Source organism: Tasmannia lanceolata, unplaced genomic scaffold, assembly GCF_043159265.1.
Source record: "Tasmannia lanceolata isolate RefF3 unplaced genomic scaffold, GAP_Taslan_0.1 ptg000003l, whole genome shotgun sequence".
Lineage (NCBI taxonomy): Eukaryota > Viridiplantae > Streptophyta > Magnoliopsida > Canellales > Winteraceae > Tasmannia > Tasmannia lanceolata.
Genome location: NW_027518680.1, coordinates 8026097 through 8038498, shown reverse-complemented (window position 1 = coordinate 8038498; position 12402 = coordinate 8026097). Strand labels below are relative to the sequence as shown.

The 12402-nt window shown below is 40.3% G+C and overlaps 1 protein-coding gene and 1 pseudogene across 1 annotated transcript; both read left to right on the top strand.

The window, feature by feature from the left end:
- Positions 1-111: 111 nt before the first annotated feature.
- LOC143860736 (G-type lectin S-receptor-like serine/threonine-protein kinase LECRK3) lies at positions 112-2854 on the top strand. The gene has a single exon (XM_077371544.1). The coding sequence runs from the start codon at positions 175-177 to the stop codon at positions 2608-2610; it is 2436 nt and encodes an 811-aa protein (XP_077227659.1). The 5' UTR covers positions 112-174; the 3' UTR covers positions 2611-2854.
- Positions 2855-3488: 634 nt separating this feature from the next.
- Positions 3489-6065, top strand: LOC143860728 (G-type lectin S-receptor-like serine/threonine-protein kinase LECRK3; annotated as a pseudogene).
- Positions 6066-12402: the final 6337 nt, after the last annotated feature.

Genomic DNA, 12402 nt, shown 5'->3' with positions numbered 1-12402 from the left:
GATGACCGTGGAAAAGTCACTGGTAATCCTACGCGCCTACCAACAGTATTATCTCCATCTATAAAAAAACAAGCAGATGGGATTAGATTATTATTCCTTCTCTAATTCCATGTAAACCAGCTGATCAGCAATTCCTTCTCTTGTTATCAAAATTTATACTAACCTTAATCTCAAATGGCATCTGCTCTTGATAATCCTTTGTTGTTCTTGCTTGTTATTATTCTTTTTCCACTTTCTGTCATGGCTCAAACTAATGGTAGCATAAGTTTGGGCTCTAGTCTCTCTACCAGTGACAATTCTTCATGGGTTTCGCCTTCTGGTGATTTCGCATTTGGGTTCACTCCTGTTGCAGACAAAAATCTCTTCTTACTTGCAATCTGGTTCGACAAAGTACAAGAAAAAACTATAGTTTGGTCTGCAAACAGAGATAATCTTGTGCTTGATGGATCTAAAGTGGAGTGGACGAGCAGTGGAGAGCTTGTGCTGAGCAATAATCAAGGACGAGCGATATGGACGAGTCAAGTCACTAACGGTATTGCCACCTCTGCTGCCATGCTCGACACTGGGAATTTGGTGCTCTGGAATTCGAGTTCTGATATCACTTGGCAGAGTTTCGATCATCCCACGGACACCATCTTGCCTACGCAGATATTGCATATGGAGGCCATGCTCTATTCTCGTGAAACAGAGACCAACTATTCGAGCGGAAAGTTTGAGCTTCTTTTGCAGAATGATGGAAATCTCGTGCTTTTTACAATAAATCACCCTACAAAATTCATTTACAGGGCTTACTGGAGTACCTACACTCCAAACACAATTTCTCAGATGATCTTCAACCAGTCAGGCTACATTTACCTCAAGCAAACAAATGGGAGCATAACCAACCTCACTTCGGGAAACATAGTTCCAACAAGAAACTTCTACCACAGAGCAACACTCGATTTTGATGGGGTTTTCAGGCAATATGTCTACCCAAAGAATGGCTCGAGCAGTAGAAACTGGCCTGCTGGGTCCTGGTCTGTTGTATGGTCTGTGCCTGACGACATTTGTATGGAAATTAGGGATGGTGTTGGCAGCGGTGCTTGTGGGTTCAACAGCTACTGCAGACTAGATGATAATCAAAGGCCTAGTTGCCTTTGTCCACAGAATTATTCGCACTTGGATCCCAATAACACGTTCAATGGATGCAAGCCGGACTTCGTTTCACAAAGTTGTGAGCCCCATGGACCGGGAAAAGAGCCTGGACCTCAATTCCAACTGATGGAGATGATAAACATGGATTGGCTATTGTCCGACTCTGAACACTATAATCCGTTCAACGAGGACCAGTGCAGAGAAGCTTGCATGGTTGACTGTTTCTGTGCGGTAGCCATTTTCAGAGGCACAGACTGTTGGAAGAAGAAGCTCCCACTCTCAAATGGGAGGATTAATTCAGGTGTTGGAGGAAAGGCTCTCATCAAAGTACCCATAGGTAATTCCAGTTCACAGTTTCCTTTTCCTCCGGGTCCAAACGGAGGAAAGAGTGATCGAGGTACTCTGATCATCATCATGTCGACGCTTTTAGGCAGCTCTGTGTTTCTCAACCTCCTCCTTTTGGTAGCCATTTTGTTACCTGTTTTCTTCAATTACCATAAGATACTACTAAAACACCAGCCAGAACAAGCGACACCAGAACAAAATTGCTTAGGAATGCATTTGCGATCGTTTACTTACAAAGAGCTTGAAGAAGTTACAGATGGGTTTAAACAAGAATTGGGCAAGGGTGCTTTCGGCACAGTCTACAAAGGTGTCTTAGCATCAAATGCTGGAAATTTGGTCGCCGTCAAGAAGTTAGAGAAGTTAGTGACTGAGGGGGACAAGGAATTCAAATCTGAAACAACTACAATTGGCTGTGTCCATCATAGGAATCTAGTCCCATTGTTGGGATTCTGCTGTGAGGGGTCACAACGTCTTTTGGTATATGCGTTCATGAGCAATGGCTCTTTAGCAAGCTTCCTCTTTGGAAGTTCAAGGCCCAGCTGGAACCAACGGATACATATAGCCTTTGGAGTTGCAAGAGGGCTCACTTACTTGCACGAAGAGTGTAACACCCAAATCATCCACTGTGATATAAAGCCTCAAAACATACTTTTAGATGACAATTTTACTGCAAGGATTTCAGATTTTGGACTAGCAAAGCTTTTGCAAGTAGATCAGACTAGAACAAATACAGAATTAAAGGGAACGAGAGGATATGTCGCACCTGAATGGTTCAGAAACATGTCAATCACAGCAAAGGTGGATGTTTATAGTTTCGGCACCTTGCTGCTGGAGACAATTTGTTGTCGGAAGAACGTGGAACTGGGGCTGGGTGACATGGAGAATGTGATACTTACCGATTGGGTTTATGATTGCTACACAGAAAGGAGACTGCATTTGTTAGTGGAGGATGACGAAGAGGCATTGAAAGACGCTAGGAGGCTCGAAAGGTTCGTAATGGTAGCAATTTGGTGTATTCAAGAGGAACCATCACTAAGGCCTGCCATGAAGAAAGTGACCCAGATGCTTGAAGGAGCAGTCGAAGTTTCTGTGCCCCCAGACCCATCCTCCTTCATTAGTTCAATTGGTTGAAACATCTCTCTTTCCGTGTACTAGGGTGTCTATTTAAATGTGTAGATGTGTGATTATACTCATTCAATATTTAGAGTATGTCTGCTGTGTATTTGATCTTTAATCAAAGTGTATTTTGGTCAATAAGAAGTTGAGAATCCACCGTCAAAAGTCCCAAAATGCATGTTAGATCAATAAAATTCTTTGTGGGATTAATTCTTCATTGAAGACAATCTAAGGAGTTCAACTGCAATAAAATTTTAAATTTTAGAACCACCGATGTCTCTGGCATGAATGCTTTCCATTTTTTGCCCTGAAAGAGAGATTACTTTCTCCTTTTTTTTGCCTTGAAAAAGAGATTACTTTCCCCTTACGTGTTAACACTCGAAATATACACCAAAGATTAGTGTATAATCCATGTTAACACTCGAACCGTGCATAAAACGGTGTCTCCTCTTTGGTTGGTCCATCCTCAAAAGCAAGTTACTAATCTAACAGTTATTAACTTTGAATTCCCGTGCCTAAAATCACGCGATAATCGTATGGGCCCCACCGTATATGTTGCTTTACAATGTGGCTAACATTAGCTGGACGGTCAAGATCAGTAGGATCACATTGATTGATATTATACATGGAGTTTCAGTATATGCAAGTTGATGACCATGGAAAAGTAATTGGTAATCCTACGCTCCTTACCATTGACTACAAGTCGCTGTGGAAGCCAAAAAGACAAAAGTCTCTTGTACTAGACGTAGAGAACCAACCATATTATCTCCATCTATAAAAAAAAACAAGTAGAGGGAATTATTAGATCACTTTTCCTTCTCTAATTCCATGTAAACCAGCTGATCAGCAATTCCTTCTCTTGTTATCAAAATTTATACTATCCTTAATCTCAAATGGCATCTGCTCTTGATAATCCTTTGTTGTTCTTGCTTGCTCGACTTTCTGTCATGGCTCAAACTAATGGTAGGATAAGTTTGGGCTCTAGTCTCTGTACCAGTGACAATTCTTCATGGGTTTCACCTTCTGGTGATTTCGCATTCGGGTTCAAACCTGTTGCAGACAAAAATCTCTTCTTACTTGCAACCTGGTTCGACAAAGTACCAGAAAAAACTATAGTTCGGTCTGCACACAGAAGTAATCTTGTGCTTTATGGATCGAAAGTCGAGTTGAAGAGCAGTGGACAACTTGTGCTGAGCAATAATGAAGAACAAGAGATATGGACGGCTCAAGTCACTAACGGTAGTGCCACCTCTGCTGCCATTCTCGACACTGGGAATTTGGTGCTCGAGAATTCGAATTCTGGTATTACTTGGCAGACTTTTGATCACTCCACAGACACCATCTTGCCTATGCAGACATTGGATATGGGCGCCATGCTCTATTCTCGTGAAACAGAGACCAACTATTCGAGCGGAAAGTTTCAGCTTCTTTTCCAGAGAGATGGAAATCTCGTGCTTTTTACAATAAATCACCCTACAAAATTCATTTACAGGGCTTACTGGAGTACCTACACTTCAAACACAATTTCTCAGATGATCTTCAACCAGTCAGGCTACATTTACCTCAAGCAAACAAATGGGAGCATAACCAACCTCACTTCGGGAAACATAGTTCCAACAAGAAACTTCTACCACAGAGCAACACTCGATTTTGATGGGGTTTTCAGGCAATATGTCTACCCAAAGAATGGCTCGAGCAGTAGAAACTGGCCTGCTGGGTCCTGGTCTGTTGTATGGTCTGTGCCTGACGACATTTGTATGGAAATTAGGGATGGTGTTGGCAGCGGTGCTTGTGGGTTCAACAGCTACTGCAGACTAGATGATAATCAAAGGCCTAGTTGCCTTTGTCAACAGAATTATTCGTACTTGGATCCCAATAACACGTTCAATGGATGCAAACCGGACTTCGTTTCACAAAGTTGTGAGCCCCATGGACCGGGAAAAGAGCCTGGACCTCAATTCCAACTGATGGAGATGATAAACATGGATTGGCCAATGTCCGACTCTGAACACTATAATCCGTTCAACGAGGACCAGTGCAGAGAAGCTTGCATGGTTGACTGTTTCTGTGCGGTCGCCATTTTCAGAGGCACAGACTGTTGGAAGAAGAAGCTCCCACTCTCAAATGGGAGGATTAATTCAGGTGTTGGAGGAAAGGCTCTCATCAAAGTACCCATAGGTAATTCCAGTTCACAGTTTCCTTTTCCTCCGGGTCCAAACGGAGGAAAGAGTGATCGAGGTACTCTGATCATCATCATGTCGACGCTTTTAGGCAGCTCTGTGTTTCTCAACCTCCTCTTTTTGGGAGCCATTTTATTGGCTATGTTCTTCCCATACCATAAGAAACTGCTGAAACATCAGCCAGAACAAATTGCCATAGGAATGAATCTGCGCTCTTTTACTTACAAAGAGCTTGAAGAAGTTACAGATGGGTTCAAACAAGAATTGGGCAGCGGTGCTTTCGGCACAGTCTACAAAGGCATCTTAACATCAAGTACTGGAAATTTCGGTTCAGTCAAGAAGTTGGAGAAGTTGGTGGAGGAAAGAGACAAGGAATTCAAAGCTGAAATAACAGCAATCGGCAGAATCCATCATAAGAATCTAGTCCAATTATTGGGATTCTGCTACGAGGGGTCACAACGGCTTTTGGTATATGAGTTCATGAGCAACGACTCCTTAGCAAGCTTCCTATTTGGAAGTTCGAGGCCCAGCTGGAACCAACGGACACAGATTGCCTTTGGAGTTGCAAGAGGGCTTACTTACTTGCATGATGAGTGTGGCAACCAAATTATCCATTGTGATATAAAGCCTCCAAACATACTTTTAGATTGCAATTTTACTGCTAGGATTTCGGATTTTGGACTAGCCAAGCTTCTGCAAGCAGACCAGACTCGAACAAATACAGGATTAAGAGGAACGAGAGGATATGTCGCACCCGAATGGTTAAGAAACATGTCAATCACAGCAAAGGTGGATGTTTACAGCTTTGGTGTCTTGTTGCTGGAGATAATTTGTTGTAGGAAGAACGTGGTACTGGGACTGACGGATGACATGGAGAATGTATGATTGCTACAGAGAGAGGAAATTGAATTTGTTAGTGGATGATGACGAAGAGGCACAAAGCAATGCTAGGAGGCTGGAGAGGTTTGTGATGATAGCAATTTGGTGTATTCAAGAGGAACCATCACTAAGGCCTTCCATGAAGAAGGTGACACAGATGCTTGAAGGAGCAGCTGAAGTCGCTGTTCCCCCAGACCCATCCTCCTTCATTAGTTCAATTTGTTGAATCTAGACGTCCTCCCATACCGCGTACGAGGGTACAGGGTGCATGTATGTGTGTACACGTGCAATTATATACTCGTTCACTATTTAGAGTATTTCTATGACATATTACTTTGTATTTGATCTTTAATCAAGGTGTACTTTGGTCATTGAGAAGTTGTTCACTATTTGGAGTATTTCTATTACATATTACTTTGTATTTTATCTTTAATCAAGTTGTACTTTGGTCATTGAGAAGTTGAGAATTCATTGTCAGAAGTCCCAAAGTGTATGTTAGATTGATGAAATTCTTTGTGGGGTTAATTCTTCATAGGACACAATTTAGGGACTTCATCTGCAATGAAAGTGCGGCCAAGATTTTAGCTGGGGAGGCACCATATGAAAAGAAATTACTGAAATTTCAGCCGAAATATTATTTTTTTATTCTTTTATGGAATTTCAGCCGAAGTTACCGAAATTTCGGGTGAAAAATCCGCTATTTCAATAAGTCTTACCGAAATTTCGGGATTTCGGCTAAAATTTCAGTTTCAGTAAAGCCCAAAATTATAGCCGAAACCAAAATTTAAAACCTTGTCTGCAACTGTGTTGAGTATAATGAGTCTGCTACGCTATGATTGGGCCCACTGTGCAAAATCATATGACTTGAAAATAGTCGCTGAGCAATCTTAACCGTGGAAACCGAAGAAATGATGATAAAATGTTGATCAATATTTTAAATCCCATCAATTGATCAAATGCCTTTTAGATATAAGATAAGATCTAGATCGTGTGGAGGTCATTAAGATATTTAAAGAATGCATTATTAGAAGATAAAGGAAGGAAAAATACATTAAACCCAAAGAAAGATGAGAAAATACATGAATGTGGAGAAACATAAATCTACAATTACAATGTCATAAATAAGAAAGAGGGGTATTTTGGGAATAACATGAGAAGGGATGTTTTCGTAGCTTTTCCCAAAGGAGGTGGTAGCTTTATGTAAGAATCGGTATCTAGGGAAAAGGTGTGTTGGACAAACGATATACACTTGACAGGGCTTGGCTCCTTAGGACCAAAAAAAAAAGCTGCAACATGAAATGGGTGTTACCTTCCAATATGAAACATTGAACAAAATAAATAGAATAAAAAAGCAACCAGATATACACAGATTATATGCTTCTACTCTTGAATCTATAGGGTGAGAGAGGGTAGTAATAAAATTTTCTTCATATAAATTTACCAATTGTTACAAACCAATTTAGGTTTTTAAATATTCCATAAATAGATATGATTAGTGTACAAAAGGTTACACTGGAGGGGTTTACTTCGATTCCATAAAACATGATATATTGGCTAGTGGGGATTTGCTAGGGACCATCGCAAAAGGCATTTCACGGACGGTCTGTTGCATGAGAGAGCAGCCACTTAGGCTCACTTTTTAACATATTGTCTTTATCCATGATGTATCTGCTCTCTCATCCTACAAACCATCTGCCATGTTTTGATAATGGGCCGAACACCTTTGCCGTTTATTATTAAGCTAGCTGCCAAAAGATATTACAATTTCCAAAAGCTCTCAGCATCCAATTAAAATAGAAACAGCAAGGTAGGTTCGGCAGATTATCAAAACATGATAGTGCCAATATCGGTAGCCTGTACATTAGGTAGTGGTTCACAAAACGATATGAGCTTATGAGATGCTCTTGTAAGAGCGATCTCATTTCTATACATGACTTTGGAATAAATATTGATATTTTCTTTAAAATATGATTGGCTGGTTTTTTTTTTTTTTTTTGAATAGTAAAGAATTGACTTAATAACAAAAGAAACACCGGGAAAAACACTAGGGACCGAGATGATCAAATATAATGAGGAAACAACAAAAACCATACAAAATACAACAGCCAATCAAAGAGAGAGAAAGTCATAGACTTCCAACTTTGCACTTGAAGTCCCGTCCTTAGCTAGACGGCCAGTCTCACAATTTGCCGTTTTTCTCACATGATGGAATGCAATGGACGTTCTGGACACGTAGTCGAATGTCTCATCAATCCACCGAGCAAATTGCCGTGATGAGCCGCACTTCCTTTCAACCATCTAATCACATTCAAAGAGTCAACTTAAGTATTAAGGGAAAGCTACAACTGTATTTTTCCTTATCACCTTTAAATATATTTATTATTGGGATAAAAACTGAAAAAAATGGTCATTTGTGCAAGAGAGAGAGAGACTAAGAACGATGATAATATGAGGGGATTTGCTAGGGAGCATCGCAGAAGGTATTTCGAGGAGCGGCTGTTGCATATGTGGCTGTTCAATCATGCAACAGCCGGTCAGTGAAATGCCTTCTACGATGGTCCTTGGCAAATCAAAACCCTGTTATAAGTGTGAAGTCATTTGTGTGTGTGTGTGTGAGTGAGAGAGAGGGAAGGGGGGGGGGAGGGGAGAGGGAGACCTGTAGCTCTATTTCAATATCATTCTTGGACTTCCTATCAAAAAACAATTGATCAGCTCATAGATATGGAATACAAGTAACAAGCATAATCATTCTATTTTATTATAAGGTAAAAAGATCCAGACCGATTTCTATTAGGCTAACCTTTTTTCACCTAAGAAACCGGAGAGAGAGAGGCATGCTTGGCTCCTAGCACGCCACCCACATTAGCCAATCAGTTAAGAGAATTGTCCATACGTGTGGCATACAGGGAGCCAGGCACAACCCTTTTCACCTTTTCTTTTCCTCCATCTGCCCCTCCTCTCTAACTGCATAAAATCACCACCACCTTCATCATATATGTCTCTCTTCTTTCTCTCATTTGCTAGAGAGAGAGAGAGAGAGAGAGAGAGAGTACACAATATGAACTGATGGTGGTAGATTTATAGGCCTGAAGGAGCCACATTTTTTCTTTTATTACAAAAAGGTGTTTCAAAAAGTGTGACTCCCACCACGCACCACCTTGCCTGAACAATCTTCGCAAAACCCTAATTTTTGCAAAACCCTATACAGGTTACCATAATATGCAGTTCGTCTAGGATCGGAGGGCAGGATCATCCTATAGAAATGATTTTTTGGGGACAACCTATTTACGTTGTGGCCCATCATATGGACGGTTTGGATCAACCCATTTATGTCAAAATCATGTTAAAGAGTGGGGCGAATGGGTACTGGAGGGGGGTGAAAATATCATCGCCCTATTTTAAAAGAAGGACAAAAGCCTAGTTAAGTTATAGCGTAAAGGTGGAAGAGGAAACTAGGAAAGAGCAGATCGAAACTTGGCTGCGCAACGCCTTCAAATAAAGAGGGCACAGGGGTATAAAAATACCAGACCATGGAATTGATATTGCCACACCCCTTACTTTTAGTGTATTTTAATGAGTTGCGCAGAACCTCCTGCGCAACGTTGCGTAGCCAATTTTTTTTCGAAAAAAGTACAAAGAAGAGTAGAAAGGAAAAAATACACAAATCTCTCTCTCTCTCTCTCTCTCTCTCTCTGCAGCAGAGTCGAATCCTAATGTGTTCTCTTTCTACGGCTTTTCTACAAATACACAAAAATCTGCTTCTTTTTTTCTGCTCTCGGAAAGCTCTCTCTCTTTCTCTCTCTGTACGAATATGAACTCTCTCTCTCTCTCTACGGATTTTCTATAAATACACAGAAATCTCTCTTCTTCTTCTCAAAAAACAAAAAACATACCTCTCTAAGTCTATTCCTCTACTCTCTGACTCAACTCCTAGGTTTCTGATTTACTGAGAGAATAAGACAAATGGATGGTTATGCTCTTCATCTAGCCATGGCAGCCTTGTTCGGAGCCTCATTCGTGGCGGAATCAGCTTACTACATGCACAGAAAAAACCCACCCTAAATCAGCTTCTAGAGTTCGCACTCTCAGTAGAAAGTGGAGAGGAAGAAGAAGAGAAAGAGAAAGGGGGATTATTGAATCAGCATTTCAATAATAAGAAATCCGATAAGAAGAGGAATCAACAAAATCTCCGGCGAAAAGGCGCCGGACCTCCGCTTCCTTGCTGGATGTTTCTACGGCCACGGTGGAAAGACTTGAACAAATACAGGATTAAGAGGAACCAGAGGATATGTCGCACCCGAATGGTTCAAAAGCATGTCAATCACAGCAAAGGTGGATGTTTACAGCTTTGGCGTCTTGTTGCTGGAGATAATTTGTTGTAGGAAGAACGAGGAAGTGAGGGCTGGATGACATGGAGAAAATGCAATACTGACGGATTGGGCTTATGATTGCTATAGAGAAAGGGAACTGAATTTGTTAGTGGATGATGACGACGAGGCACAAAGCGACGCTAGGAGGCTGGAGAGGTTCGTGATGGTAGCAATTTGGTGTATTCAAGAGGAACCATCACTAAGGCCTTCCATGAAGAAGGTGACACAGATGCTTGAAGGAGCAGCTGAAGTCTCTGTTCCCCAGACCCATCCTCCTTCATTAGTGCAATTTGTTGAATCCAGATGTCCTCCCATACCGAGTACGAGGGTGGAGGGTGCATGTATGTGTGTACACATGTGCAATTATGTACTCTCGAGTATTGCTATTACATATTACTTTGTATTTGATCTTTAATCAAGGTGTACTTTGGTCATTGAGAAGTTGAGAATTCATTGTCAAAAGTCCCAAAATGTATGTTAGATTGATGAAATTCTTTGTGGGGTTAATTCTTCATAGAACACAATCTAGGGACTTCATCTGCAATAAAATTTTAAATTTTTTAGTCTAATATCTCAGAATGATTAAATCAACAAGAGAAATGAAACTATATCTCATAATGATTGAATCAAAAATATAAATGAAACTACATATGGTTTGGCAAATAGTAGGTTTCAATGGAGTGGAGAACGGTTTTTATCATAAGAAAACCAAGTATTGTCTTTCAATGCTTTATGGAAAAGTAGGTTTCACTATCGATCAAAGGATTCTTTAGATTATATAGTGAAGTTGTCGTGGTAAATTTCTTTTAAAAAACACTCAACTCAAGTGAAAAATAAAGAAAGAAGCACATGAGAGTGAGGATTATCCCTTTACAGAAGCCGCTGGCCACCAATGGGGGCTATCAAAATGAATTTTGGTTGCTTAAGTCGGCGGAATCTGAGCCAAGAAGGTGTAGGGGGTATCATGAGAGATGGTAGTGGTGAGGTGAGGCTCACCCTTGCTGGTTCGCAGGGAGAAAAAAAGACATCTGAAGTAGAAGCCTTTAGCCCTTAGGGAGTTCGTCTCCTCATTCCATCTATGGATGAGGAATCATTTGTTGAAGGAGATTTTCTAGATGTAATTAGTAGGGGTTTCAATGGATCTAGACGGTCCGATGGATCGTCCGAATCCGAACGTTAATGAACGGGATCTAAACATATGAATAGGATCCATGGACATATTTCGGATCATCAAATCTGGGATCTGGAAAATTTTGGATTGTGTATGGGCATGCCACAGATGCCCATTGAATAGTCACGATCCGAAATGGTTTACAAAAATACCCTCCAAATTTTGTTAATGCTAACTGTTCTATGAAGGGTATTTTGGTCAAAACCTCTCCTATCACTATAATGAATAAGATGGGAATGCGATTTCACTTATTTCGGTCGTTTCATTTCATACTTTCACGAAGGAAAAGAGAGAGGGGTTTTGTTCTTTATGCATCATATTTTTTATAATAGTTATACATTATATTTGTGTATGTAATTTTGATTAGTTTTATTGTTTACAAGGGTTATTATACACATAGATTAAACATAGATAAATTTTTAATTTAGTTGAAGAAAATGCATAGACACACACTAATAATGGACTGCCATTCTATCTCTTTTTTTTTTAAAATAATTGTTTACTTAGCTTAGTGGGACATAATAGGACACTCAAATGGACGGTCCGAATTAAAATGGATCGTGATCTTTTCATGATTGTAATTGTGGATTTCTTTTTTACGGCGTTCTTTTAACACGCCTCTTTACTATTGGAGTTCCATTTCTTCCATGACGTTTAATAGACCGCTTTGGAAATGATTAATGTGTGTTTAACGCAACGTTTTTGTGAGAAGCATGTCCTTTCTTTTCCTTAAGGTGGTTGTTGCGATTCATTACTTGGTCTCTTTGTTTTTCATTAACTGGGTTAGTTCGGGCTAAGGGAGTCAATGAGCTGGAGAGATGAAGAAAAGTCACCCCTCCACTGCTACTGGTTTTGTTTGGATGTATCTTGTCCGTAGATGTGGCTTGCGTTGGGATAATCGGATCAAAGAAGGACACGATCGAGGAACCACATGTATATAGTAAATAATAAAAAAAGCAAGGTTTCAATTACAAAAATATGGCTGTGGTGTTATCATTTCCTCTTCAATTTGGGAAATTTTTAAGGGGAAATGTTATCAGCAGTCTCGTTTTTTATGATCAAACTCCTCACTTTATCAAAAAGTAAGATATGGCCCGCACCATAGGATGATCCAAACCGTCCATTAGATGGGCCATGGCCTAAATAAGTTGTGCCCCAAAAATCATTTCCATAAGTTGATCCTAAACCCTCGGATCTACAAAGGGTT

What these genes read in the sequence shown, in the direction of transcription:
- LOC143860736 (XM_077371544.1), top strand. Translation starts at nt 175, where the DNA reads ATGGCATCTGCTCTTGATAATCCTTTGTTGTTCTTGCTTGTTATTATT.